Below are 26729 nucleotides of genomic sequence, written 5' to 3'. Positions count from 1 at the left end.
TTGTATTGTACAATTCATGACGAAAATTCGTTTCCAAAGGATAGAAAGAGAGAGAAGAAGTGGTCGAGTACAAAAACCACTGACGAGTATCAAGAGGGCAGCATGTACCAATGTGAACGTATATTAACATTGTCTTCTTCAACCTAGCTTAAACTGAAAACAGTCAGATATTGGCATCATTTTGGGCCGTTAAGAATACCTTTTTATGCTTACAACTCATATCATTTTAAACGTCGTAATAACACATAGTGAATTCAAGATGAATTTAAATCATAAATCATTTAAAGAAAAACGTTCGTTCGGTAAGCATACGTTTTCTTATATTAATTATAATATCTTTATAATTAAAATTATCAGACAAATCTAAACAAACGGCACAGCATATCTGCGATGTTTTGCTTACTTTATAGCTCGATATACTTTTATTTTATTGATAATATTGAGTCTTGTACCCTTCGTAACAAATGAATAATATCTTGTACAAGAGTAACATTCGTTTAAAGCTGCGTGTAAATATATCTTTAAATTAATTTTAACAAATTAAATAATATTAAAAATTACATCCAGAAATATTATATTATCTTTTGTGAAAGATTAATAATCTTTAAAAATTCGTTCATAAAATTTAGCACAAAGGTCTGCCGATGTGGAATTAATTAGACGACAACATCCAAATAAGATACCCATTGTTGTCGAAAGATACTGTGGAGAGAAACAGTTACCTATACTGGACAGATCCAAATTTTTAGTACCCGACTTTTTGACAGTGGCAGAGTTCGTTAAAATTATTAGGTATATTTTTTAATATTTTCTAAATTATTTACAGAACTAATATATAACTTATAGGTAATAATATTTATCGATAATAACTAATAGACGCAGACTGCAGCTACATCCGACACAAGCATTTTTCCTATTAGTAAACCAAAGAAGTATGGCAAGCGGTAGTATGACTATGGCACAACTGTATCAGAGAGAACAAGATGCAGATGGCTTCCTTTATGTAGTATTCGCTAGCCAAGACGTATTTGGGCATTAAATTCCATCATTTTAGTTTACAAGTAAGTTTAAATTATTTGGTGTCAAAAATATTTAAGATTACTTTAATAGCTTATCATTTTTAATTATAGGTAAAAATAATGTTTTTGTGGGATACGCCGCGTTCTAAATACTTTTAAGAATTCTTAGGAAAAATTTTAGATCTATCCTGACCTATGTCTGCCATCAACTGGATATGCAGAATATTTGTGATCAACTTGCAGTACCTGCTGAAATAATTAACGAAACAATCAACATTGACATTTTTGTGTAAAACTATCATGGTGCTTTGGTCTTTCAACATATATATCAGTTATGTTTCGCATAAGTTACAGTATAAGATTAAGTTTATTGCTAATAACAGGACACACTTTTAAAATTCTTTAATAGTTACAGACAACAACTATACAACCATTAGTCTTAATAGGTAAGAAGGTTATCTATATAATATTTTTATCTAGTATCATTAATCTCAATTTGTTTACTTGTGTATTTGTCTTATGTATCTAATAGATTATAATGTATAAGGAGGGAGTAGTACTACGTAAACAATATAGTAACAAGTAGTGACCAGTTTATATATAACAAATTGTAAAGTATATTTACAAACAAAACTGGAATCAAATTATTCTATATATGTTTGACTTTTGCTATTGTGCAAATTATGTAATAGCTATTATTTATATTCATCATATGCCTGTTTATAGTTTATGTACGCATCAGACAAATTGTTAATAGGTATATGGAATCTTTGAGAGTATGTGAAAAAAATGACTTAAATTACTTAAGGTATCTATAAATGAAAATATCTTCTCCAGTTAATGTATTCTGTTCACAAAATACTGAAATAGTAAAGAAAGTGTTCATATAATTACACAATATACCATGTGTATTGATATGTGATAATGTTATTACACTCGTATCAGTTTTACTAAATTTGCATTATGAAATTCAATTGGATTATATTGGATTCTATATATATATATATATATATATATCAGTAGATATATAATAATCGTATTATTAAGTGTATAATTTTATATATATATATATATAAAATAATTTAATATATATTTATATATTTATATTTATTTATTATATATATATAATATATATATTATATATATATATTATATATATACATAATTTTATATATATTATATATATATATTATATATATACATAATTTTATATATATATATATATAATTATATATATTATTATATATATAATTATATATATATAAAATTATGTATATATATGTATATATATATGTTATGTATATATATATATATATAAAATTATGCACTTAATAATACGATTATTATCTTTTACTGTTTGATACTTGTAACTTATGACAATTGTTTTGAATTATGTCTTAAGTTTGGAAAGTTATAAGCGCACTTATTTTTGATCTTCAGAGAAATAAATTAAATAAGAAACAAAAGTACCTGGTATCGTAACTAAGAGTGAAAATAACAATCATTGTATCAATGAGGCAATTCTATAAGACTTAACAATTCAATACCATTTTCAGTTTTACTATTGTTATCACTATCAACATTTTACTACGAATCTTATTTACCACTACGAATAATTAATAAGAGCTGATATCACGAATTGTAAGAAAAGAACCTGCTAACAATATGTAATCATATAATATTATTTTTAGGCAATAAGTCGTGATTAATATTAATTTGATACGAATTGAGTTAAAATTTACTTTGTTTACATTATATTTTTCATGTGTGATTAATAAAAAAGCGTGGCTTTCTACAAACATTTTTAAGATCTATAAAAAATATAATAATGGTAAAAACAATAAAAGTGAGCCCTTAATTCACAGATAGATGGATATTTCAATAAAGATGAAATTTTAGTAGTATATTAGTGATATTATCATAAATATTGGTAATATTAATGATACGCTTTATTAATACTTATATATATGTATATATATATATATATATAAATATATATATAAGTTTAATACTTATACATAATGAATTTATGTATAACATCTATTACATGGAAAATTGTTTGCAATAAATAACGTTTTGCAATATATCGAATGCTTTCGTACCAAATTTGTATTAGATATTTTCAATTTTTTAACGCTAAAGATTACGTTAGGAGCTCATATATGTATCCTGAAATTTAATCCTTTTATACGAGATAGGATAATAAAGAAATTTAAATATAAATTATGGTTATATGGCAACTTCCTTTACCATCATGGCGATACTTCCTGAAAACAGTTCTTAAACTTACCGAGGATATGGCGCGACGTACAAATTCTTCAACAAAGATTCGAAATCGTGAATCTGTATGCAACCGTGTATCGATGGCAGCAGATGTATTGTCGAGTGGCTATAAAGGTGTGCGGTGGGGTTAGGCACGGGGGGGAAGGAGGCAAAGGAAAGGTAAAGGTTAGAAGAGGTTATGAACTCTAACCCACGGATGGTTGACGAAGTCTAGTTGTTGCTATGAACTGTCCAAATGACACATAGTCAAATCTATCGTCGTTATTAATAATAAAGGTAAGTCCGTACAAAAATTACGTACTTTTTAGTATTTAGCTTTGTGTTATCCTTTCGTCGATAACGATGCATGAAATCCGAAACGTTGACTCGCCCACATCGAATCAATCTGTGCACGTTCCTTCATAAAATTAAATACTGTAAAATGCATATTTGCAGGTTTCTCCGCAATTCGATTGTTAGTAAATAAAATACTATTTTTCCTTAAGTATAAAATAATAATTGTATATTTTGACAATGTCATTATGAAATCTTGTAACTCTGTTGATAATAACATTACTTTTTCCGTTATTCTTTTTTACATTCAAAAATTTTCAATTTAATATTTTATATTTATTGTACAACTAATTCAAACGTTGCAATGTAAAATATTTTTTTGTAAGCGAAATAACTTTTAAATTCTTTTCTCATATCCTCATATATTGCGAAACTGAAAAATAATGAATATACCTAAAAATTATAAGAAAATAATAAGTTTGTCTATCTTTTAGAAGTTAAGAATTTACGTCATTATAAATTCGCAGATAACAATAAAAAAAATTGATTATGATAAACAAAAGGGGAAAGAATAATGCGTGATTAGTAGTGCAATTTTAACGCAGCAAGTGGGATTACAAGATAAATCTGTGTCGATACGGTGATCAAGTAGGTAGGAGGTAACCTTCGGACCCACAAGCGACCTTTACCTGTGAAGTCCGGTCGTATAGATAGAAATAATTACTCTCCAATGACTATTCTTCTTCGCTGATGCTCTTCCAAGAAATCTTTAGCTAACTTGAAATGACCAATCGAAAGGTTATAAGTCAACATAATATATTTAAAAGATGCTAATTTAACCGACAAAAGTAGAATCCATATTTTTAATAAATTAATATATCGATTAAAATTATATAAGATTATTGCTATAATTATTTACAGTTCATCCAAAATTTGAATCTATTTTTATTTTGAAATATAAGGTGCATACGTTTGAAATAAAAATACATTCAAGATAATTCGTTCAGGTAAAGTCGTAACTTTTTTCCTACGTTCCAGTTTCAAAATTTTCACATATTTAGAACGAAAAGATTTTTAAATATCGAAAATTTTATTTCAATATCTGTCTTCTAGTCTCTAATTTATTTATAATGTACACAATATGTTTCTCTAAGAAGTTTCACACCGTTAATAGATATCAGATTGTAGTTTCGTTAGTTAAAAGAACATTATGTTGTACGTGCACGTTAACGTAAATGATTCCCCTAATATTCATATCTGAAAGTAATGGTGCATAGGAATATTTGCTGGGTCATGATATGCATTTTTAATATAAATTTTTGCCACTAACTGTTCGTGTTTGACCTATTCTCGTTCGACGTTGCGACCTCGAGCCTCAACCGATAAGTCATCACGGGCGTGTATTACGTGACATAACCTGTAACGCTCGTCGAGAAGCCACTATGCGGTCCTTTACAGCGAATGCTCTCGCTCAGGTAGAAAAGCAGGCAAGCGGGGCGAGAATGCACCTGGCCGGTGTGTCTTGGCGGTATACAAGAGAGTGACCTGCCAACCTGCCAGTACAGCGAACGGCCTGGCTGCGTTCACCTGTGCAAGGTTGCCTTTAAACTTCAGACGTGGTGTTTTTGTGCGCGAGAGCGCTCATACCGAGTAAAAAGATTTCGCATATATACTGCAAATGTGTCAGTTTATCGTGTTCCCTCGTCGTTTGATTTATTAAAAAGTTGTTTTTTTGAATATATATCCGAATAACGAATATATATATATACATATATTCCGCGCGTATTACCGCGTGGCTAGCTACGTTATATTTTCAGAACTGTGCGTGACCTGTGAGAGCGCCACCGCCGACACACGCAAATGCGGTGATACAGGTCGACCCAACAGGTAGTGTATTGTGCGTACCGTCCTCGAACTTTAATATAAGACACGTCGCGTGTTTTCTAAGGTCGGTCAGGAAAATGCAATTCGTTTCATAAAATGTTTTAAAACGATATATTCATGACTATATAAGATAAATAAAATTATAAGGAATTAATTTATTTTAAAAAATTATAGTTCTGGATTCTGGCTATACTTCTTGTACTTTCAATTCACCTTTTATCCATTAATAACATATTTCCAATTGTTGTTTGGCGGACTGTTCATCATGGTGCATGAAATACTATCGAAAACAGGATCGTCGAAATGTAAACGATGAAGGCGGCCGCGATAAAATTTGTTAATAGTTTATAATGACACGTGTCTAAACGGGTCAATGGCTCAAGTTTGAAAAAAAGAAAAGACCGACAGGTGTCATATTACTATCGTGAAATTCTTGATCGCAAAATGGAATGACGTTGAATCTCATGCATGACACTTCCGTGAAATCAGATACGTGTGTTATTATTGATCATAAAGATAAAGTAAGTATTGTGTGTATACAAGTTGATGGCTTGTATGAAAGAAATTTGATTCTAAATGTAAAAAAATTTCTAAAAAGCACAAACGTATTTTCGTACGTTCGAAAGTAGCTGTGGTTATTCGGTTGAAAGCTTTATCGTGATTAGAAAGGTTGTGAGAGTACGCTTACAGAGAGAGTACGATGCATAACGAAACGTAAGGTCCAAGAATGTTAAGTATTTTGGAGCAACGGTACAGGCATCGTTTTCTCATGTTACTGCACTGACAGTGGTGACGAAGTCGGATCACGAGTGTATGGAAATGGACCATTCGCTCTATGACAGCCAGTGTAGCATGGCTATGGTATCGGCATGCGCTTAACCACGTAGCAACCTACGAACCGAACAACTCGGGACCATCTCTTTCACTTCTTAAAATGGTAGGGGGAAAGGGTTGCGGCAGGTAGGGGCGGACGGCAAATGCTCCAGTTTTCATTTTTATACCGCGTCGACGCTTAGGCCTTTAAACGATACCTTCTATCTGCCTAGATCAAATCGGATTGTACATGATCACGATTTATCCGATCCTACTCGATGTAATGCTACCAATATCTGTGGAGCATTATGCAATCTTCATAGAAAAGATTTTTTTTTTTTTTATGTATTCTTTCAGTCACATTAAAGCTAGATCTTTCTTATACAATTGAATAATGTTATTAGTAAATTATTTTATGTTACAAGCTTACAGGTTATATTGACGCTAGTAAATTCTCTTGCATAACAGTAACAAGTTTGGAAATAAAACGAGCAAATTTCTATAAGTGAATTTCACAAGCAAGCCAGCTGTTTGTGTTATTTACCGTAAAATTGTAAAAATTGCTTAAAGTTTATAAGCTGCAATTTACCTCTGATAATTTGATATTATTTGTTGGTAAATTATTTTGTAAGAGGGTGCTGATTATTGTGAAAGGAACGGTTAATTAATTGTCTATTTATTTGAATATGAATGTAAAATTATCATTGTTCTTTCAAAGATATGTATCGACAAAGCGGAAAGATATTAATTTATGAATCCTATACGCAATTTCCTTAAACAACAAGTGGTTTGCGAGTATTTGCGGTTGTTTAAGATATACGTAATATAGATATGTATAGTGACGTCACCATAGGAATATTTTATGTTTTACGAATTGTACAATTATGTAAGTATCTTTATTTGTTATTTTTGCAGAAAGAAATGGACAGGGATCATAGGGAACCGCATGATCACGATAATTTAAATGAAAACGAGGAGGAACGAAAAGTAGGAATGGATTTCCGTAATTTATCTCGTCACCATGGTATGGATCATGTAGCTGATGTTGAAACAGAGGTGTTTATTTCATTTTTTAATTATTTAAAAATTATTATCCTAATCCTTAAATGTTCAAATTACTTTCTTGAGATTATTTAATAACAACTTTTTATTTTTATTACAGCGGGATATGGAAATTGATCAAAACGATCGGGGTGAAAATTTACAAGACGATAAACTAGATCAGAATGTAGGAAGAAATTTTCACAGTTTAGCGCATCATCCCGCTGTGGTATAATTTCGGTGTATTAATTTCTGCAGAAATTAGGAACAAAACTTTTAAGATACTTTTTATTAATTGTATAATGAACTATATATTTTTAGAGAGACATGGAAAGGGATCGAAATAATCATGTAGACAACGTACATGATGATAAAGTTGATCACAAAATGGGACGAGATTTTCGTAATTTGAGTTCTCACGCAGGCATTGTTCATTTACACTCCGGAATTGAACATTTAAATAATGTTGATGTAGAGGTAGGATTTTCATCTATTTGTTTCTTAATTTTTACATTGTTCGGAATATTTGCTTCACATTTCATTACTTTTCAGGTAAAATTAGCAAGAGATGTCCGTGGTTCTTTAGGTTTGGGACTGTCATTAGAATTATGCGTGGTTTGTGGGGATAGGGCTAGTGGAAGACATTATGGGGCAATAAGTTGCGAAGGTTGTAAAGGATTTTTTAAACGTAGCATTAGAAAACAATTGGGTTATCAATGTAGAGGAAGCAAAAGTTGTGAAGTTACCAAACACCATAGAAATCGATGCCAGTATTGCAGGCTTCAGAAATGTCTTGCAATGGGAATGAGAAGTGATTGTAAGTTTATTTAAGATACTGAATGAAGCGTTCGGTTTTTTAATTTAATTTTAAACAGTTTTATAATTGTTAACATATTGTACTATAATGTTACAGCTGTTCAACATGAGAGAAAACCAGTGTTAGGCGAATCAGCAGGAACAAAAGTAGGAAATAGAAGTCCTAGGGTTAAACCTGAACCACAGCAATCAGTATCTGAGACTCCTCCAACTTGGGAACAACCTGAAAGCCCCAGTATGGAAGACCAAAGCAGTGATAGTGATCTTAGTGATGCATTAACATTAGCAAGAGAACGTTTACTTATTTCGCATGCATTAGATAGTATGGCTAAACTTATTGGAGATGTATGTTTCATTTATATCAGGCAAATCTTTGCAAAATATCTTTAAATGTTTTTGCGACTTTTATATAATTTTATTATAGAGTGTTAATGGTTCAAGTGAGCCAGAAGAAGAATGGACTGGCCAATTAATTTCCGAAAGACATACGTTATTCGAATTAAGGGCCCCAAGCCCAGCTCCTGCGTACTTATCGATACATTATATTTGCGAGAGTGCCGCTAGATTACTTTTTTTGTCAGTTCATTGGGCCCGAGGAATTCCGGCATTTCAAGCATTACCGTGCGTAAATAAAGAGCATGATATTAATCAGAATGATACATGTAAAGATACATTGGATAAACTTATTAATTTTTACAGATCTGAAGTTCAAACAACGTTAGTGCGCACTTCCTGGGGACAGCTTTTTACTTTAGGACTTGCACAATGTGCATACACTTTATCCCTTCCCAGTATTCTAACATCAATAATAAATCATTTACAAGCTAGTATTGCACAGGAAAAAATTACAGCTAGTAAAGTGAAGTCTGTCACAGAACATATATGTAGACTACAAGATTGTGTTAGCTCACTTCATAAATTACAAGTGGATTCCGTTGAATACGCATACCTTAAAGCGTTGACTCTTTTCAGTGCCGGTAAGTAAAGAATGCTCCATTTATACAAAAGTTGTCTATTTTTAAATTGAAATTTTTATAGACAATGTCTTAGCCGGCGTGTGGCGTAAAAAGGTTGAAGTTTTACAAGAAGCTGCGTGGACAGAATTACAACAACGCGTAGGATCCAACAGGTTACCGCGCCTTCTTTTAAGGCTTGCACCACTTCGTTCAATTAACCCTAGGGTCTTGGAAGATTTATTCTTTGCAGGTCTTATCGGTAGGGTAAGCGTAGCTAGTGTCGTGCCTTATATTCTTACTATGCAAGATTACAAAGCTGAACCTGAAAGTCATATGGGGTGACAATTACTAATTGTGCAATGTAAATCGTGACCTAAAAAAGTGATATCTATAAATACATACATATGTTATATATATATATATATACACATATACGCGTTAGCGCTAAATGACGAATATTTTTATATATTGAGAAAGGAAAATGTAACGAGGCAATGTTGATTTTTATTTTTCATAAAAGAATTATAATTCTCTCTCTCTCCCTATACATATATATATATATATATATATATATATATGTATATACATACATATATATATGTATATATACATATATATATGTATGTATATATATATATATATTTCTCACAAGCCTCTTTTTAAAGTTGTTAAAACTCAGGGTAGATGTGTTTTAACTTGTTAATCAGATGTAATATTTAGCTTAAAATATTTCAACGTCTAACATTTTTTTATTTATTATAAATTGACTACCTGTTGTACAAAACTTTCCGTCTTGCACAAAACGTTGTATTTGTAAAAAATGTTAATAGTAACATATTTATTATCGAAAATATTGTTATCATTGCTGTCAATATAAACTCATCCTTTCATTAAAATTACAAACAATGTTATAATATCATACGTGACTAATTATCACTTGATCAAAAAGCAGAAAGAAGCTTTAATTTCGAGTTTTTTAAATAAAAATATATACCTGGAAAGTTTTGTATTGGCATGTATTATAAAAATTATTATTAAAAATATTATAAACAATATTATTATACTTATAATTTATTAGCAGTGAAGAAAGATAGCCCTTTGCTCGAATTAATAATCTCTTACTTCATCAATTCTGCAGTTTTTTATTATATGTATAATATTCTAATTATTTTTACGTAAAAATGTTGAAAAATTGTAAAAAAATTTCAGAAAAATTTTTTTTCTGTCACATATACATTAAAATCTTCACAGAAGTTTAAAACGTTAGCTAAATTATTTCTTTATGATCACTGCATTTTTCCGTCCAAAAAATCACTAATGTCTTAGTTTTGATAAAAGAGGAGATAATTCAATATAACTATCAGTACAAACAAATTACATATTTCGTTATAATTTTAATGACATAGTAATTTTGTTAGATATGAGTTGGCGTATGCACACTTTTTACTTATTTTTCTAGAAAATAATCATTGCAAATATGATATATTTCTAGATTCTGTTTTATTGTAGATTAAGTAAAAAAAGATGCATCATATTTAAAATGCCCATAAAAAAGTAATACATTGTGCAATAATACTAATTTGTGCTACATTCAAGAAAAAAATATCAGATCTATTTTATTTTCAACAAAATAGAAACGGAATTTTCTTAAATATCGAGTTTATTATGCATCAAGTATTATTTACTTCAAAATGGACAATAATAGTATATTTTTTATGAAAAACAAAAACACTTAGCAAGTTAAAAGAAATAAAGAAATAAATATGTATGCGTTTACTTAATAAATTGTACATTTTATATCTTACTGTTAATTATTGTAATTATATTCATATAATAGAATATAAATGTAAGCGCATATATTATTTGTATGTACTTGAAAATTATGAAATATTAAATTAGCACTAGTAAGTTAGGATAAAAGTAATGCTATATATTTAATGTTATTAATAACATTTAGAATATGGATATTTTTCCGAGTTATACTGTAACGAATGTGCGAATCGTTAAATATTTTTAAACTGTTCTCAATTGTTAATGTTCATAAAAAGGTTTTGCTGATTGAGATTTCCATAAACATTTTTCTGATTAATAGGTATAAGTACCAAGTACAATATTTCTAGCAATGTTTAATATTTAGTTAAACATAAGTATTTTCTCTAATTCAATAATCCAAAGATTAAACCACAATACGTTTTCTTTTCAAGATATTCTGTAAATTATATCTGTTGATTAAAATCTGATGTAATTTGTAGTAACTGTTAACAGTACATACCGCATACTTTAATAAAAGTAATAACGAATTTTTCATGAAACGATACTGTGGTGCATTGTACCAATAACGATAATACCGATAGTAATTTAATTTTACAGTATCATAAGCGATATTGACTGTAATACATAGAAATTGTTATTCGTATATTATGAAAGAACTTATTCGTTGCATCACACGTCACGTACAATCTTTTAATGACAAATTGTATCAATGGAAATTATCTTGTTGGCGTTCATATACTTTGTGTGATACAATTTTTATTTAATGAAATACTTAATGGACAATATGATTAGAAACGATAAGATGAAAGAGAAACCTGTATGTAAATATAAAATGTGCCTGTACGAAAAGATATATTTATATTAAATGTAATAATTTTGTAATTATCTAAGTGATAAAAATGCAAGAGACCTGAAGATTGTTGCCCCCTTCAGTTTTATTACATCGAAAAATTATGTATATACATGCATACATGTCTAATTGTAGTGTAACATAAAATAAACCTATAATAATAATAATTGAAAAAAAAATTATTAGCTTGTAAAGCCGTATTTCATTTAATCACTCTGTCGTCACTTTAACGTAGTAGATTTTTTAAAAACTAAATTTCATAGAAATTATAAAAGGGGCCCAAAATACTGACGTATGGACCTAAGAAATTATAACGTAGAGTCGTCCCTGTGTAGTGAGTCACATCCTAAGATTGCTTGTAGGGGCGCTTCGCTTTGCCGCCATAGCCGTTTTATCTACTAGTGTTTGTGAATTGGCTTTTGGTATGAAAGTCCGAGTCGTTGAGTGGACTTGAGTTCAGTAGTCAGTAGTGATCGGTCGAATGCACGGAAAGTATGGTTATGGAAAAAGTTGCGTTTGGTTAACTTTCTTCTTATTAGGTTTTTCACAGCGAGAAAAATCGGTTTCCAACGGCATCATCGAATAATTTCATATTCGTGTTAAAACCGGCTATTTTACGACAGGTCAGGTAGATAAATATTTTGATCTTTTTGACCGTTTGGTATTCGCGTGACACACCTCCGAGAAACTTTTTCTTTTTTTCGTGTGAAACAAACGAATAGAAGCATAGTTACATTCTGAATATTCGTGAACATTATTTTTTATACCGTCGTATCGAATTGTGATTCAGTGTTATGACGTATCGTGACAAGAATAATTCTTAAGAAATACTAATCGAGTGTTCTCATGACAGTGTGAAATATAAAATGTTGTAACAGTGGTATTCTTTCTTTCAAATATATCATTTTATGGCGGGAAATTGAACTTTGAAGAAGCGGACGTCACCAAGTACGTTAGACAACCAGCATAATTATCTTTTTATAATCATGCCAGAGTTCTTTTTTTCTTTTTTTTTTTTTTGTTTTTTCCCCTGATTTTCAGTTTGCCTTATCTCTAATGCATTTTATTTTGTTTGCATACGTCATACGCTACCGCTATTTTAAGTAAATCACTCAGTGAATCTTGATAAGGTATAGATGGCGAATTTGGCGGTGGATATACGTTTATGCAAATAGATCTTCGACAAGTCACTTTGTGTTCTGTTCCTCCCATTGTGTTTATATTGCCAAATTCACGAATCTTTTGGCTGTGTAACTTGCGTAACAGAAATGCGATTCATCTCATTAGAAGTGTTGAGATAGACACACTGCATCCCGTGTAATCCCCCTACACATATGTACATACGCACATGTAAAAACTTGCTTTCTGATAATTGCTTTTTTGCACGCTTCTTTCCATCGTCAATCACCAGTTTCATTATTGAGGATGAGTTATATTAGTTTTTTTATCTTCGGTTTTCAGCTGGCCTCTTCCCTCTCTGTGCGATTATTCTTTGGATATCGAGTTTTGAGTTACGATTAGAGACACATTCTTATTTTATTCGACGACGCGGAGCTCACACAGTTAATCCATAACTCACCGCTACCTGACTGTGTTACCTCTGAGAATTCTTTGGAATTTCGGCCCTCCCGGAAGGCGATGCTTTCTATCTTCGTTCAACGATTCGATTAGAAAGATTTCGAAACGTTAAAAAAAGCTACACAAATGCCGAAATCGGCAGCCAAGTGGACATTCTGGAGGTCTCTGTCATATTATTAGACTGCAGATGTTCATGCATATTCATACTTTCATAAATTATTAATTAAAAAGAATGAAACTTAAATAAACACTTATATTATCCATTACATAATATAACATATAATTCACTTTGGGTATCTCGTGCGGTTTTGCATATTACGCGCGTTTTATATAATTTCCGCTTTTAAATTTCCCATACATGCATAAACATCTGTAGAACGTATTATATTTTATTTCCTCGAAATCAATATATCAGATTGATTTAAATACGATAACGTCAACTCGTCCTTTTGAATAACACGACGATAAACACTATTCCTCGTCGTTCTTTGTAGATTTTTGTTCGTTGCAATCATAACAATTGCATATTATTACTTAATCTCGTGCTGATTAAAACTTGCGACTGATTTTTTAACCCTGTTTTACGACGTTTTTGTCCTTTGTTTTTTGTTTCTTTGATCTATCGATCGATCATTTCTGTTTCTGTTTTATTGCGTGTATCGATCATCATTAAAGCAACGCATAATCGACGCACCCGATTGGGATAGTCTTGATAATTTGAAAATGTTCCATTCACGTGCGTTGAGCTATGTAGTATAATTTTACTGCAATCGATCGAACATAGTTGTGTAATACATAAAGGTGTGCGCGTATTTCAGTAAGTATATCGCGCTGTATCGTGCATGTGTACTTACAGTGTGATCACACAAACGAATTATACAGTTTGCCAAAATATTTCCTGTAAGTCGCAAAGTAAATTAATTCGATCAATTAACTAATTACCATGCGTGATACATTTAAGCGTAGCCTTTTTGCCAATTTTATTTCCTATAATTGGTTTAATAACTTTTAGAAATTTCAAGATTTAGCAATTACGTAAAGATGTAAATTATATAAATTACACATACATAATCAAACATTGATATTTTCTATCGCAATGTCAATTTGATAACAACATGCGAGTAACTGCTTGGCGTACCACGTCGCGATTAATCAGACGATAATGGACTTATCAGTTTAAGGTAATAAGAAATACTTGAAATCTGTAATGAGTAACTTCTTCGTTCGAGTCTCGCGGCGAATAACAGGAAATACGATTTACTTTCAAACGGATATAAATCGCGTTCCGTTGGTAACTCTCAAAGATAAAACAGGCGCCGATGCGAGTGATAAAATAGCTTTTCGTTGGCAAATAATTTTTTTTTTTAGCTATACTACTGTCAGTACTGTCATTCGCGTGGCGCGCTCACAAGTGTCAGCACGAAATATGCTATCGTTCTAAGGTTTTTCTTATCAACGGTGCCAGTCAAATCGTCGTACTTCTTCGCATTTCTCATGAAGTGTCTCAATTTTCTTCGAATATTTATGGTGTCGGTACATTTGCGTTATTTTTTTTTTTTTTTGTTTTATATATATATATATACACATACATATATGCACACGTAGTACACACGTAGAAAAAGAAGAAAACTAAGAGTCGAGTCTCTTCTCCCCCATGGGATGAGAACGTGATTGACGATCGATTACCATTTTAGAAAGTGCAAGAGGCCCGTCGGCGAGGAGAACGAGGAGAATAAGAAAGGAAAACGGAAACGAGCAGCGGAAATAGAGATCGAGGTGTCGACGAAGGAGAAAGAGGTTTCGACCGTGGAAACCAAACGGAAAACCATGGAACACACGGTCACAAGATGCGACATCCGTTTACCAAAAGTCACACCGATCACCGATGACTATGAAATCAGTAATCACGTGCTTGGTCTTGGAATAAACGGAAAAGTTGTTCAGTGTTATGACAAAAATACCAGGGAAAAATATGCGCTCAAGGTGAGATAACGATCAATGGTTTCTTCCGTGGAATCGGTCATTCTTTTTAATTAGTCTTCGTTGGTTATTCCGTCGAATCGGTCGTTTTTTTTTTTAATCAGTCTGCGTTAGCTATCCCGTGAAAAATTACATATGCGTTTGTCTTTTGTATATACGTATACGAGAAAGTGGATTTAACCCTCCGCATGAAACGCGAGACATGCGATTTTAGCCTCTCAACGATTCTTCAGTCGTCAAATAATTTTGTCTAAACTTTGAGTTTTTAACAACAAATTGTTTAATGTTTCATCTTGACGCCTATCAGGATATCGTAGTAGAGGCGTTAAAAGTAGCCATAAATTTTTCTAAATTTTTCAAAGCCTCGAACACGTTAGAAACACGATCTTAGGTGCTCTACGCTGTGTTAGTAAAAAGTAGCTTGCACCCGGAGGGCTAATTTTGCGTTAATGGACTTAATTTTAATGGAACATGAATACGAAATGGGCAAATACGAAAGCTTCGAAACACCGAAATAATCGGGTTATTTAGTTCTTCCTTTGTTCACGGAAATGGCGCTATATGCGTATTACGGTGCAAGCAAAGCTGATCGTATCCTTTGGTTTCTTTATATTCTATTTTACTGTGCGAAACTACCCGGGAGCTGGGAGACTCGATTAAAATTTCACGCACGAGCAATAAAACGTTGTGTACAGGCATGTAATTACAAAAGCGGCATGTATGACGACACGTGTAGGTTGAAAACGTCAGACATATTATTTTTCATATTGCTACTCGATTATACCGACCGAGATAAACGTAACAGGGTTTACGAACGTTTCGATTGTTATCAGTAGATATAAAAGCAATATATGTTTCATACGTATAAGTGTAATATGACACATCTGGCCTTAGTTATTTTTGGAACATGCGGAACGATGCTCCAAGGATGTACCGGATACATTATTCGATGCGTGTACATTTTTACGCATATATAGGATCTGTCAGAGATGTACGGTAATGTCGCGTTAATTGTTCGCCGTTTCACTTCTTTAGCTGGCTATCGTTATCCCCGCCAATTCTTCATACCGTTTTCGCGAATGTACCTCTGACATTATGTTTCTAAAATAAACAAAGGTATCGTGTACTTGTATCTCACTCGCACTCGGCAGGGAAAACAAATGTTTGAAATTTCCTAGAAATATAGCCACCTCGATAACTGGCCAGATAAGGTTCCGGATCGTGGCCAGTTAACCAAGTACTGCTGTATCGATACCCACTTAGCGGTGCTAAAGTATGATCATCGACTGACGGTGTCCAAGCGAGTCCAGACCGCGAGTCATCTTCTATTTATACTCGGTGATTTCCCATTCGACGATTCCGACCATGCGGTGTATCGTTCGAAGTCTGTTCGTCTCTCTTATTTTCTCTGTATCGCCTTGGAAAAATTTCGGGGATCCTTGTGTTTTCGCCTTTTCGCGGTCGGTTTGTTGTTCTTGCAACTTCTCGCGCCGTCGTTCCCGCGCAGAATTCCAGGGGCAACTGAACAAACGCCAAATGTGAAATGTCATCGCGATCGTAAATATTATATGAATCATGGAATCAATCGCCGCGTGTCTATGATAAAAGTACCGGCGAAGGTAATAACGAGTTCGGAGTCGTGGTAACTTTGTCGCGACTTATTAAATATTTTAACACCAACGTGCGTGTAACCGTTAAAAATAGTTTTATCAGTTTTTAAAATTGAAAAATAATTTAAAATAGGTTTTGAAAAAAAGCATCGATTAAAGGCGTACGTACGTACATACATAGAATGTCAACGACCGATTACGTGAATCATACGATGCCACACGCGCGACATACGCCTTGCTAATTTAGGAGCTGTTCCTTGATAGATTTTTCTCGATATTAGCGATATTTTAAAGAATTAAATTTGAAAAAAAAAGATAGGCTTCGATATCTTTTCGTAGATCACACTTTGAATACATCAATCAGTTAGAAATTATAATATATACGTATATGTACCATATATAGTCAATGACGTATCTCCCGTCACGCTTTAACATATCAAGGTATAATATATTTATATGCTATTGTCTACTTTCTGTATTTATTTTCCTTTTATCGATTTAGTACGCTCTTTTCTAATAATACTATAGTTTCTTTCTCTCTAAACTAGAAAGTAAACACGCAATTGGGATATGCAAACATCTGATATACAGGGTGGTTGGTAACTACTGGTGGTGATACAAGCGGAAAGGGGGTGATTCTACGCGAAAAAAGAAGTCGAAAATATAGAATAAAAGTTTAAAAATTTAAAGAATTAAAAAAATAACGTCAATCGGGACGATCTACAGTGCGATTCGTTATAACGAGAGGCGATAAAGTGCACGCGTACCGAGCGAATATTCAAAGTCGATTTTCTCGAAAACAAAGCCTCGAACGACAAATTTTTATTCCATGTTTTCGACTTCTTTTTTCGCGTAGAATCACCCCTTTCCGCTCGTACCACCGGTTACCAACCACCCCGTATATGCCGTATAATTGTGACTGTATAGACAAGAACAGCTTGATAAGTTTCGACAGTAATATTTCATTATTAATACTTATGTATGTAGCATCGATGATCTCGTGTTTGCTTGTATAAAAATGATCAATGCTATCAAAGGTATCGACCCGTCGACTAATCCAACATCGAAAGATTAAAATACATTTCTTGTCATAAACCAACTATCGACAGATATTTTCCTTTTTTCTACGTAACATGGTAGTTTCGTAGCAACGCGTAAAGGTGTGTAGGTCATCACGATCGTATCTGTCACAGATATTACTCAATTCCCTATCGATTTTCGATACAGACGATATCTTAACGAAAGGAAAAAAAGAAAAACCGAAAGAAGAGAGGAAGAAAAAATTCAGCAAAGAAAAAAAAAGAATTTAATTTGTATATAGCGATTCGTTTCGAATTAATGGTTAGCAAGCAGAGCGGAATTTAAGGATAATTAATCACGTCGAATTATCGGGACCGAATGATTGAAAACGAGTCGTATAAATCGGCAAAACGGTTTAAATTACGCGGCATGACCACGAACAGATCCAACGGTAATGGCGATAATTCTAAGTCGCGCGCTCTTAATTATCTCTTTATATTAACCTTCGAATACTTCCGATTCAATGTTAAATCGATTCGACGCCTTTGCCACGCGATAATTATAATTGTCATCGATATGGATCCATGATACGATTTTATTAATGCGAAATGTTTTTATGCGTGTCATTGAAATAATGATTTTTGTAGGACGTGTGGTGGTCGCTATACGGTGTAAGCTGATACCAATGTATAGATTCTGGTAATACAAGAAACAGCACCTTGAGGCATACCCGAGGAGAAAGTCAGAGAATCATATTTCCACGCGTATCTTCGCGTAGCTACAAAAAAAAAAAAAAAAAAAAAAAAATCAATATTTGCGAATGATGGCAGGAGCCGATGTCGCAAGCAAGCGTGTTCCTGTTACGAATTTGATTTCGTTGATCGATCGCTTCTTGCCTCGGATACGATCGGTCGGACCGTTGTCACCATTGTTTCACATCTCTTTGCCTTGACTGTAGCATTCCGAGAATACTTGAATTTTTATTCCTTCGTTCTTGTACGAACGAACGGTTTCTGTATTTCTGCGATCCGTCAGTAGAATCTCAATAACAGGAAATCAGTGACGAAAATATCGTTGCGATTTCTTTTTATAAAAAGATTCTTTTCTCCTTTACGCGTAAGCTTGATGAAAGTGTCGAAACGTTTTATACGTTTATTACGTTATTTATGATATTGATTACATAAAAACGTTATGTAATTTGTATAATTAAGGTGAGAAAAGGGGGGAAAAAGAAGAACAAACGATCAGCTGTATTGCGCGTTTCTTTTTCTGCGTAAAATACGCTGGTGTAGGCTGCTGAGCATAATCTGATCGCAGAGCCTATTAATAATAATCCTACGAGTTCAGTTATGCGTCTGTTAGCCGTCGTAACAATGGACATGTCACTTTGTGCTAACGCTAATCACATTACCGCGGAATAATACAAAACGGTCGAATGCTCGTGAGCACGTAACCAATGTATTTTCATTTACAAGGGGAGCATAACAATCGTGGAAAATCCTGCAAATCGAAGCGCCTTGACGATTATACGCTGTTCAGCAATATCGGAGAAATCCACTCGCCTAGGAAACAGTCGATTTTTCGTACTTTAAGCACAAAAATTTGAATCTGAATTCGACGTTCTGTAAATTGGAAAACGTAAGAATCTGAGCGATTCTTTGTTACGGTCTCGCTTAACGTAAGGCAAGTTTTATGTGCAAATGAACAACGTATGTTCTTCTTCTTATGTAACGAGTTTTTCGCAGAGGTTTCATTTATACGTGAGAGTTGTCTATTTCATTATCACCATCAATACAGCAACTTCAAGTCGAAACCGGTTTCGACCTTTTCAAGCGCGTTCCGCAGGTTTTAATTGTATTTGAACATTTTTAGAACGCCCAATGTATTCGATGCTCTAAAAATACTACTCAACCGTGAGACACTTTTTCCGCCCTTCTTTTATCTCGCAACTTTATATCAGCGCCATATTTTTCACGACCTGTATTTTTACGAACTGATGCATAAAATTACACGCCACAGATATTGCAATCTTTGAGTTTATAAATATTCTATAGCTATTGAACGCGAAATGACAATATTTTAATTAAGAATAACGCTCGCTCTATATTATAAAATATACGAAAGCGAAAGGAAGAAACAAACTAAGTGGAAACGAAATGAAGTATTATGCTAGTGAAGAATTCGAGTTTAACATGGGTCTTGATCGATGTTACTTAAATAAAGGACATTTGTACTGTGCCAATAGCGACTTTGTAGCGTTAGATAAAACTTTTGTTTACTCTGCCAAGTAATTCTTTGAGCTGAACGTTACGAGCTGGTTATACATACGACATGTTTCCAATACTAATATTTTTTATTATTTTACGTATTCACAAACATAAGGTGTTTTTTATCGGTTGGAAGATGGAAGACGTTTAAATTTCAAATAAATTATATGTAATACATATACATACACGTAATATGTTTTAATTCGACAGTATAAATTAAAACCATTGTTAGTAAATTAGAATATTACGGTACTTTAAAACTACGTTGTACTCATCGATGCGGACTATCGTACATTAACTCAAGAATGTTAGGTCGCGAACCACTACATAATGCAATAAGTTTTATCGATTTAACGATGGAGTCAGCTGTTTTTAGGTCGTTCACCAGCGGTTTTTAAAGCGAATATACGAGTATCATACGCGTGTATAAAATTCATACGCGTTCCATTGCGTATTCTTTTACCTATTAAATATTGTACAATGCTATACGATACTGCCAGTCACTATATTATCACTTCTAATGTCTATTCATTTTTATCTTAACAGATTACGTCACTTCATTTATTCAAGGTTTCGTGTAAATCTCCTATAGCCTCGAAATTTTTATAAGCTGTATTGTATGCAATTGCTATATTTTGGAATTGTTGAATTTAATATTGATTTTTTTGTTCAATTTTGTGCTTATAGGTACTGTACGATTGTGTAAAAGCACGAAGGGAAGTTGAATTGCATTGGAGAGCATCGAACTGCAGGCACATAGTGCAAGTCAAAGATGTATATGAAAATACATATAGTGGAAATAAATGTTTATTAGTCATTATGGAATGGTAAGCTTGTAAATATTTGGACTAAATGATTTTATCGTATAAACGATATTAAATAATAAGTTTCATCGACTTTTAGTATGGAAGGAGGAGAACTGTTTGAGAGAATACAAGATAGGCAAGATGGTGCTTTCACAGAGAGAGGTAAACTAAGTTAACGTATTATATTTTGATGATGTATTTAATGTAAATATAAGAAACATTTTCTGATTATCTTATGTAATTTTTGTATAGAAGCTGCACAAATAATGTATGAAATTTGTGTTGCTGTAAAGCACCTGCATGATATGAATATTGCACACAGAGACCTTAAGCCGGAAAATCTTTTGTACTCTAAGCCTGGTATGTAAATAAGTATATTAAAGCTGAATGAATCATAGAAATGTTTAACATACGTTGAATCGTACCGAATTGAACTTATACATCGATTATGTATTTCGTTTTTAGATAGTACCGGAATATTGAAACTTACTGATTTCGGTTTTGCGAAAGAGACCCATATGAAAGATACGCTACAAACCCCGTGTTATACGCCATACTATGTTGGTAAGTTGTTTTTCAAAATTCTAATTTTATTTTTAACCAACTTAATTGCGTAAGCATATGGAAATAACAAAGCAGATATTTTTTCTGGTTTATATAGCTCCTGAAGTTTTGGGACCAGAGAAATATGACAAAAGCTGTGATATTTGGTCACTCGGAGTTATAATGTATATACTGTATGTAACTATTATTTACGAATAAATATTTTAAATTTATATATAGATTCTGAAACATATCAATATTTTATAATATTTTAGATTGTGCGGTTTCCCACCTTTCTACAGTAATCATGGTTTAGCTATTTCACCAGGGATGAAAAAAAGAATTCGGTTAGGCCAATATGACTTTCCAGCCCCTGAATGGTCTAATGTAAGCACAGAGGCAAAGAATCTCATCAAGGGTATGTTGTGTACAGATCCAGCTCAAAGACTTCAAATCGACGAGGTTATGCGCAACAAATGGATTGCTGTAAGAATTCTGTTTCATTATTGTCAATTCATGCGTTGTACGGTCGCAAATATAGATCATTGTCTGTTTTATATATAGCAATACACGGAAGTACCCCCCACGCCTTTACATACTGGTCGCGTACTCCGAGAAGGCGAAGAACTTTGGCCAGAAGTTCAAGAAGAAATGACACGGTCATTAGCTACCATGCGCGTAGACTACGATACGGCCAATTTGAAACAATTAGATCACACAAATAACGCGTTATTAAACAAACGTAGACGAGCGAAACAAAAAAACGCTGTACCACCGACTGCTAATCCTACGCCAGCATCCTAGGGAGACGCAATAAGAGCCAGTCAACACTGGCGTGTCTTTTTACGAAGATGTATAAGGTATAGTGTAATGACCATGAGAATTGTTTTTTGACAGTTACATAATGTAAAATATAAAAAATTCCTGCAGAATAGTCTTGAAAAAATCCTGCCTACGTCGAGATATTAGGCGCATAAAGTTGTATTTGACCATGCAATTACGACAATTTACGACATCTTAAATATTTTTAAAATGCTATCGATCGTAATTGCCAAATTTGAATGACAGGAGCACAGTTGACGTAATAATCAAAGGATATTTTACCAGTTATGGTGCATTTTTCGCGACTTAAAAGATTTAATAATACAGAAAAAAGTACCAAGGATTAAAAATCAATCTGATATGACTAAATAATGTATATTACAATTTATATTTATTGATGAAACGTTCATAAGGAAAACGTTTTGTCATCGGTAACTGCATATATAATAAATTCATATTGAAAAGAAATATAAAAAATATTTTTCAATTTTAAATGGAATGTTGGACTTCATAATGAAGGTCTGTTATCTAATATAAAAGAATACGCCACCTAATTAGCAGCTTTTGATTGATTTACTTAAAATTTAAGTCTTAAATCATAAATTATAATGCTTGGAAATTTTTATGTGTATAGTGTTTCTTTAAATTATTAAACTACTATTATTTATCGTGATTGACGTATAAGACAAAAATACATCATGCCAATTTGTATTAGTACGTTTTTTCAGTTGTTATCTGTGTACAGTTACAATTCATTCAAACTATGAAAATAACGTTTAATTAAAAAATAATGCAAACATGTGTAATGTACTTTTAAGTGATATTTTGACTGAGGCTGAATACGTGTAAGAATCCTTATAATCGTTGCAAGGTGCTAACATACGTTGCTCTAATTATTTCGTAGGTATTAAAACAATACTACAATTTCCTAATTTTTTAAATAAATAAAATCTATAGTAAAAGATGGAACTTAGGAACAAAGATGTACACATTACGATATAAATGTAGTAATTATATTTTTTTAGATGTATTGTAAAATAAAAATTGAAATTTAGACTAAAGAAACGCCTTAACCAACATCAGATCAATTTTTAGCTTAATGTTTAATTAGCATAATTAAATATTTCAGTTAGGTACAGATCCAGTAACGTGTAAGGTGAGAGGTGATGAAATCTCATGAATGTATCATTGTTTCTTCTGAGGCGACGTCTATGTTATGAATGTAAATATTATATGTACGAAGTATTTTTAATAAGATACTTGTAGTTGAAACTATGATTATTCATATTACCAGCAGCTCTCCATGATAAGTATTAGAAATGTTTAATAGATGAAAATAGATCTTGTGACTGATAAATAACGAGAAAATTAGGCCTTAATTGTTTTCACAGTTCTATATCATTGAATTGTTTTCAGAATAATAGAATTCTAAACTAAGTACTATATTTAGTAATATACTTATTATTAAATAATAGATTATTTTAGAATCGTGGAAACAAGACTTCTTCAAAATAAACATTATGTAATGGTTCAGCTTCTAAACCTCATTAAAAATAATCAAACTGAAGGTCAACTAGTTGTATACGAAAACTGACGCAAACTTAAAGAAAGGACGATTCTACACTACAGTTTTAATAATACGTTTAATTTCAAATATCATATAAACGACTGTTGCATTATTGTACTTGATAATACCGAAATAGTACAAGTGTTGTTTACGATTTTATAGATTAACATTATTAGAAAACGAAAATAAGTATGCGTGCTTTGAGTTGGACTATAGTATCGAAATATTTTTGTAATGGATTCAAGTATATTGATTTGCACTGCATTTATAAAACTTGACAATAAATGTAAAAAGTATCTTTAATTAATGCAATGTCAGTAAATCTCTGTTTGGTACAGCCTTTGTCCACTGTATAAGTGTCACTTTATTGCTACGAGTAAGCGTAGCGCGAGATACCTTCATATAACACGTGTTTTATAATGAAGTATTATCGACGTGTATAATTTGCTTTCGATAAATAAAAGGAATAATTTTGAAAGTTCAATAACAAGGTAAAAAATTGTATTATTGATATAACTGTGATAAATATATAAATAAATATGAACAAGTAAAAAATTAAATTTAAAAATAATGTTGTGTATGATACATTTCGAAACACGGAACTATACATAAGCCTACATTACATTGTTTACAACAATATCTTGAACAACGTCTTTTATCAAGTTTGGCACATACGACACATCTACGCATTGGGTTTTTTCTATTAGCTTTATCACTCTTATGCAAAGTTGGAAAATGTCTTTCTGTAAGACGTAAAAGGCTTTCGGATCTAAGAGGAGACACTGTCCCCACTGATCGGGGATACGATTGTAAAAGTTCCGTAATTAATGCTAAATGAAATTCGGACATTGATAGAACCTTTTTGGTCTTGAATTTATATAAACAATACGAATTCCACACCGAAAGATCCAATAAATGAAAGAATAATCTTTTGTGCCACTGTAAGGTATTCTTTGTGCATTCAACCGTGTTTATTATACGGTTAGTTTCACTAATAATTTCCATTGATTTACTGTAATCTAATATACACGTAGGCTTCTGTAAAACTTCACCTGTACGATAATTTATCTTTCTAGTGTTTCGATATTCCGCTGAATGACTCGTGGATAACATCCAAACTTCGTGTTTGCTCTGCCATTTTAGTGCAAGCAAATTACCCGATGACCGAAAACTTAATTCTCCACTTTTTAATTCTTCTCCCATTTTCGGCATACCTTCGCGTTGTTTTTTTACTGTTCCGCATGAGTTTGTAGTACAATCGTGCAAAAAGTTGAATAGTGCGGGGCTTGAGAACCAATTATCGACAAACAATTGATGACCCTTTCCTAAATACTGTTGTAGCAAGTTTACCACAATGTTGCCTGATCTACCGAATTTTTCAGAAAATGTATCAACGTCAGAAATAGCGCCGGTATAAACGATAAAATCTAAAACATATCCTGTCTTACAATCGCACAATACAAACGTTTTTATTCCAAGTCTACTCCTTTCAGGTTTGTATCGTTTAAATGACAATCGTTTTTTGTAAAGCATATGACTCTCATCAATACATAAGTTCTTGAAGGGACAAAATGATTTTTTGAATGTTTCGCGCAGTTTGTTGTAAGGTTCACGAATTTTGATTAGTAGGTTTTTAGACGTCTCTGATCTTTTGTCGCTAAAATGAAGCACCTTTTGTAATGCGACATATCTATCTCGTGCCATATGTTTACCAAAGACATCTGTTCTAATAATTTCATTGGTACTCCAATATTCATTGAATGATAATTTTTTTAAGCGCGACATTGTCAGCGTCAAAGCAATGAAACGATATAATTCGTTTATCGTAGTGTCATGCCACTTTTTCAGTGAGGGAGGAATGTTGTCCAATTGTTCGACTGTACATCGATAAAAATTGTTCGTTGTGTTCGTTATATGTGTCATCAAATCCTCGGAAAAAAATATTCGGAAATAATCTATGATTTGAGATGAATAGGTAATATTCTCTGTTATAGTTCCAGAATTTCTATCGTCGAACGTATGTATTTGAGGTTTTAAATTCGCATGCAACCACTTTATATTTGAACTACGGCTCTTTTCTTTGGTTATTTCTGCTTCTGAATCAGACGAAGTAAAAACTCCTGCCCGTTCGACATTTCCACTGTTGAGGCAGGGAACGATGTCGTTTTCGCTTGATGAATCAGAATACATTGTATACATTGTCTACAAATTATTTACAATTTGAAATAAAGTCTGAACGATTAAACTTGCAAGCAATAACGACAAGTAGTTATATTATGTAGCGCTCATATTCCGCCCAACTGTAATAGGTACTTATCTAAACCGAGAATTTGTACAATAATTAACTAAAGTTGACAGTAGGCTGTATATATGTATGCTTTTAGTGATTACTGACTTTAGCTGAAAGTCAATCGTGGGAATACATTCGGCGACTGTCGACTATAGTCGACGCGCGTACCGAAGAGGTTAATTATTCAATTGTACTCTGTATTTTAATTACTAATTTAATAATAGAATTATTATAAAAATTCGTTAAACTGTAGTTACAGAGAAATAAAAGAAATATACAGTACCAAGAATATTAAAATCACTAATATTATTTCTTTCATCTCTATCTTTAAAATAGATATAAGGATTTAAACTAATTTTTAGACAATATATCAAACTTTGTCTTACAATGCCTATACTAATTAGATTTGCTCAATGTATAATCAATGCATTTATATTTTTCTTTTTATATTATATTTTTAAATCTACTTAAAGCTTTCTGTGCAAGTAATTCTAAAAAAAATGACATTGGCATTATTTATAGAATTTACTACCATATT

The 26729-nt window shown here is 32.3% G+C and overlaps 3 protein-coding genes and 1 pseudogene across 13 annotated transcripts; 3 read left to right on the top strand and 1 right to left on the bottom strand.

Annotated features, from left to right (window-relative positions):
• The first annotated feature begins 93 nt into the window (after positions 1 to 93).
• LOC126868448 (microtubule-associated proteins 1A/1B light chain 3A-like) lies at positions 94 to 1919 on the top strand. The gene is made up of 4 exons (XM_050623897.1): positions 94 to 302; positions 630 to 792; positions 877 to 1061; positions 1131 to 1919. The coding sequence occupies exons 1-3, from the start codon at positions 206 to 208 to the stop codon at positions 1037 to 1039; spliced, it is 423 nt and encodes a 140-aa protein (XP_050479854.1). The 5' UTR covers positions 94 to 205; the 3' UTR covers positions 1040 to 1061; positions 1131 to 1919.
• A 1446-nt stretch (positions 1920 to 3365) lies between these two features.
• LOC126868439 (orphan steroid hormone receptor 2-like) lies at positions 3366 to 11902 on the top strand. Of its 6 annotated transcripts, none has more exons than XM_050623877.1 (10): positions 3366 to 3578; positions 7188 to 7328; positions 7435 to 7542; positions 7635 to 7790; positions 7866 to 8130; positions 8227 to 8474; positions 8554 to 8750; positions 8829 to 9106; positions 9168 to 9663; positions 9738 to 11902. In XM_050623877.1, the coding sequence occupies exons 2-9, from the start codon at positions 7194 to 7196 to the stop codon at positions 9425 to 9427; spliced, it is 1647 nt and encodes a 548-aa protein (XP_050479834.1). In that variant the 5' UTR covers positions 3366 to 3578; positions 7188 to 7193; the 3' UTR covers positions 9428 to 9663; positions 9738 to 11902. The 6 variants fall into 6 exon arrangements, with proteins under 6 accessions (XP_050479834.1, XP_050479832.1, XP_050479831.1 ...); XM_050623875.1 differs by lacking the exon at positions 3366 to 3578 and adding an exon at positions 5481 to 5980; XM_050623874.1 differs by lacking the exon at positions 3366 to 3578 and adding an exon at positions 6033 to 6396.
• Positions 11903 to 12103: 201 nt separating this feature from the next.
• LOC126868443 (MAP kinase-activated protein kinase 2) lies at positions 12104 to 24208 on the top strand. Of its 6 annotated transcripts, XR_007690607.1 has the most exons (11): positions 12106 to 12656; positions 13170 to 13447; positions 14981 to 15269; positions 20851 to 20990; positions 21067 to 21131; positions 21222 to 21329; positions 21435 to 21533; positions 21631 to 21706; positions 21788 to 21998; positions 22077 to 22372; positions 22443 to 24208. XR_007690607.1 is itself a non-coding variant. In XM_050623886.1 (10 exons), exons 2-10 carry the CDS (start codon positions 13413 to 13415, stop codon positions 22314 to 22316), a joined length of 1263 nt encoding a protein of 420 aa, XP_050479843.1. In that variant the 5' UTR covers positions 12106 to 12656; positions 13170 to 13412; the 3' UTR covers positions 22317 to 24208. The 6 variants fall into 6 exon arrangements, 5 of the variants coding, with proteins under 5 accessions (XP_050479845.1, XP_050479843.1, XP_050479846.1 ...); XM_050623886.1 differs by having other exon boundaries at positions 22077 to 24208; XM_050623888.1 differs by lacking the exon at positions 21222 to 21329 and having other exon boundaries at positions 12104 to 12656; positions 22077 to 24208.
• LOC126868444 (piggyBac transposable element-derived protein 4-like) lies at positions 24101 to 26611 on the bottom strand (annotated as a pseudogene).
• Positions 26612 to 26729: the final 118 nt, after the last annotated feature.

Source organism: Bombus huntii, chromosome 8 (genome assembly GCF_024542735.1).
Source record: "Bombus huntii isolate Logan2020A chromosome 8, iyBomHunt1.1, whole genome shotgun sequence".
In the NCBI taxonomy this organism is placed as follows: domain Eukaryota; kingdom Metazoa; phylum Arthropoda; class Insecta; order Hymenoptera; family Apidae; genus Bombus; species Bombus huntii.
This window is presented reverse-complemented; position numbering and strand designations above follow the sequence as displayed.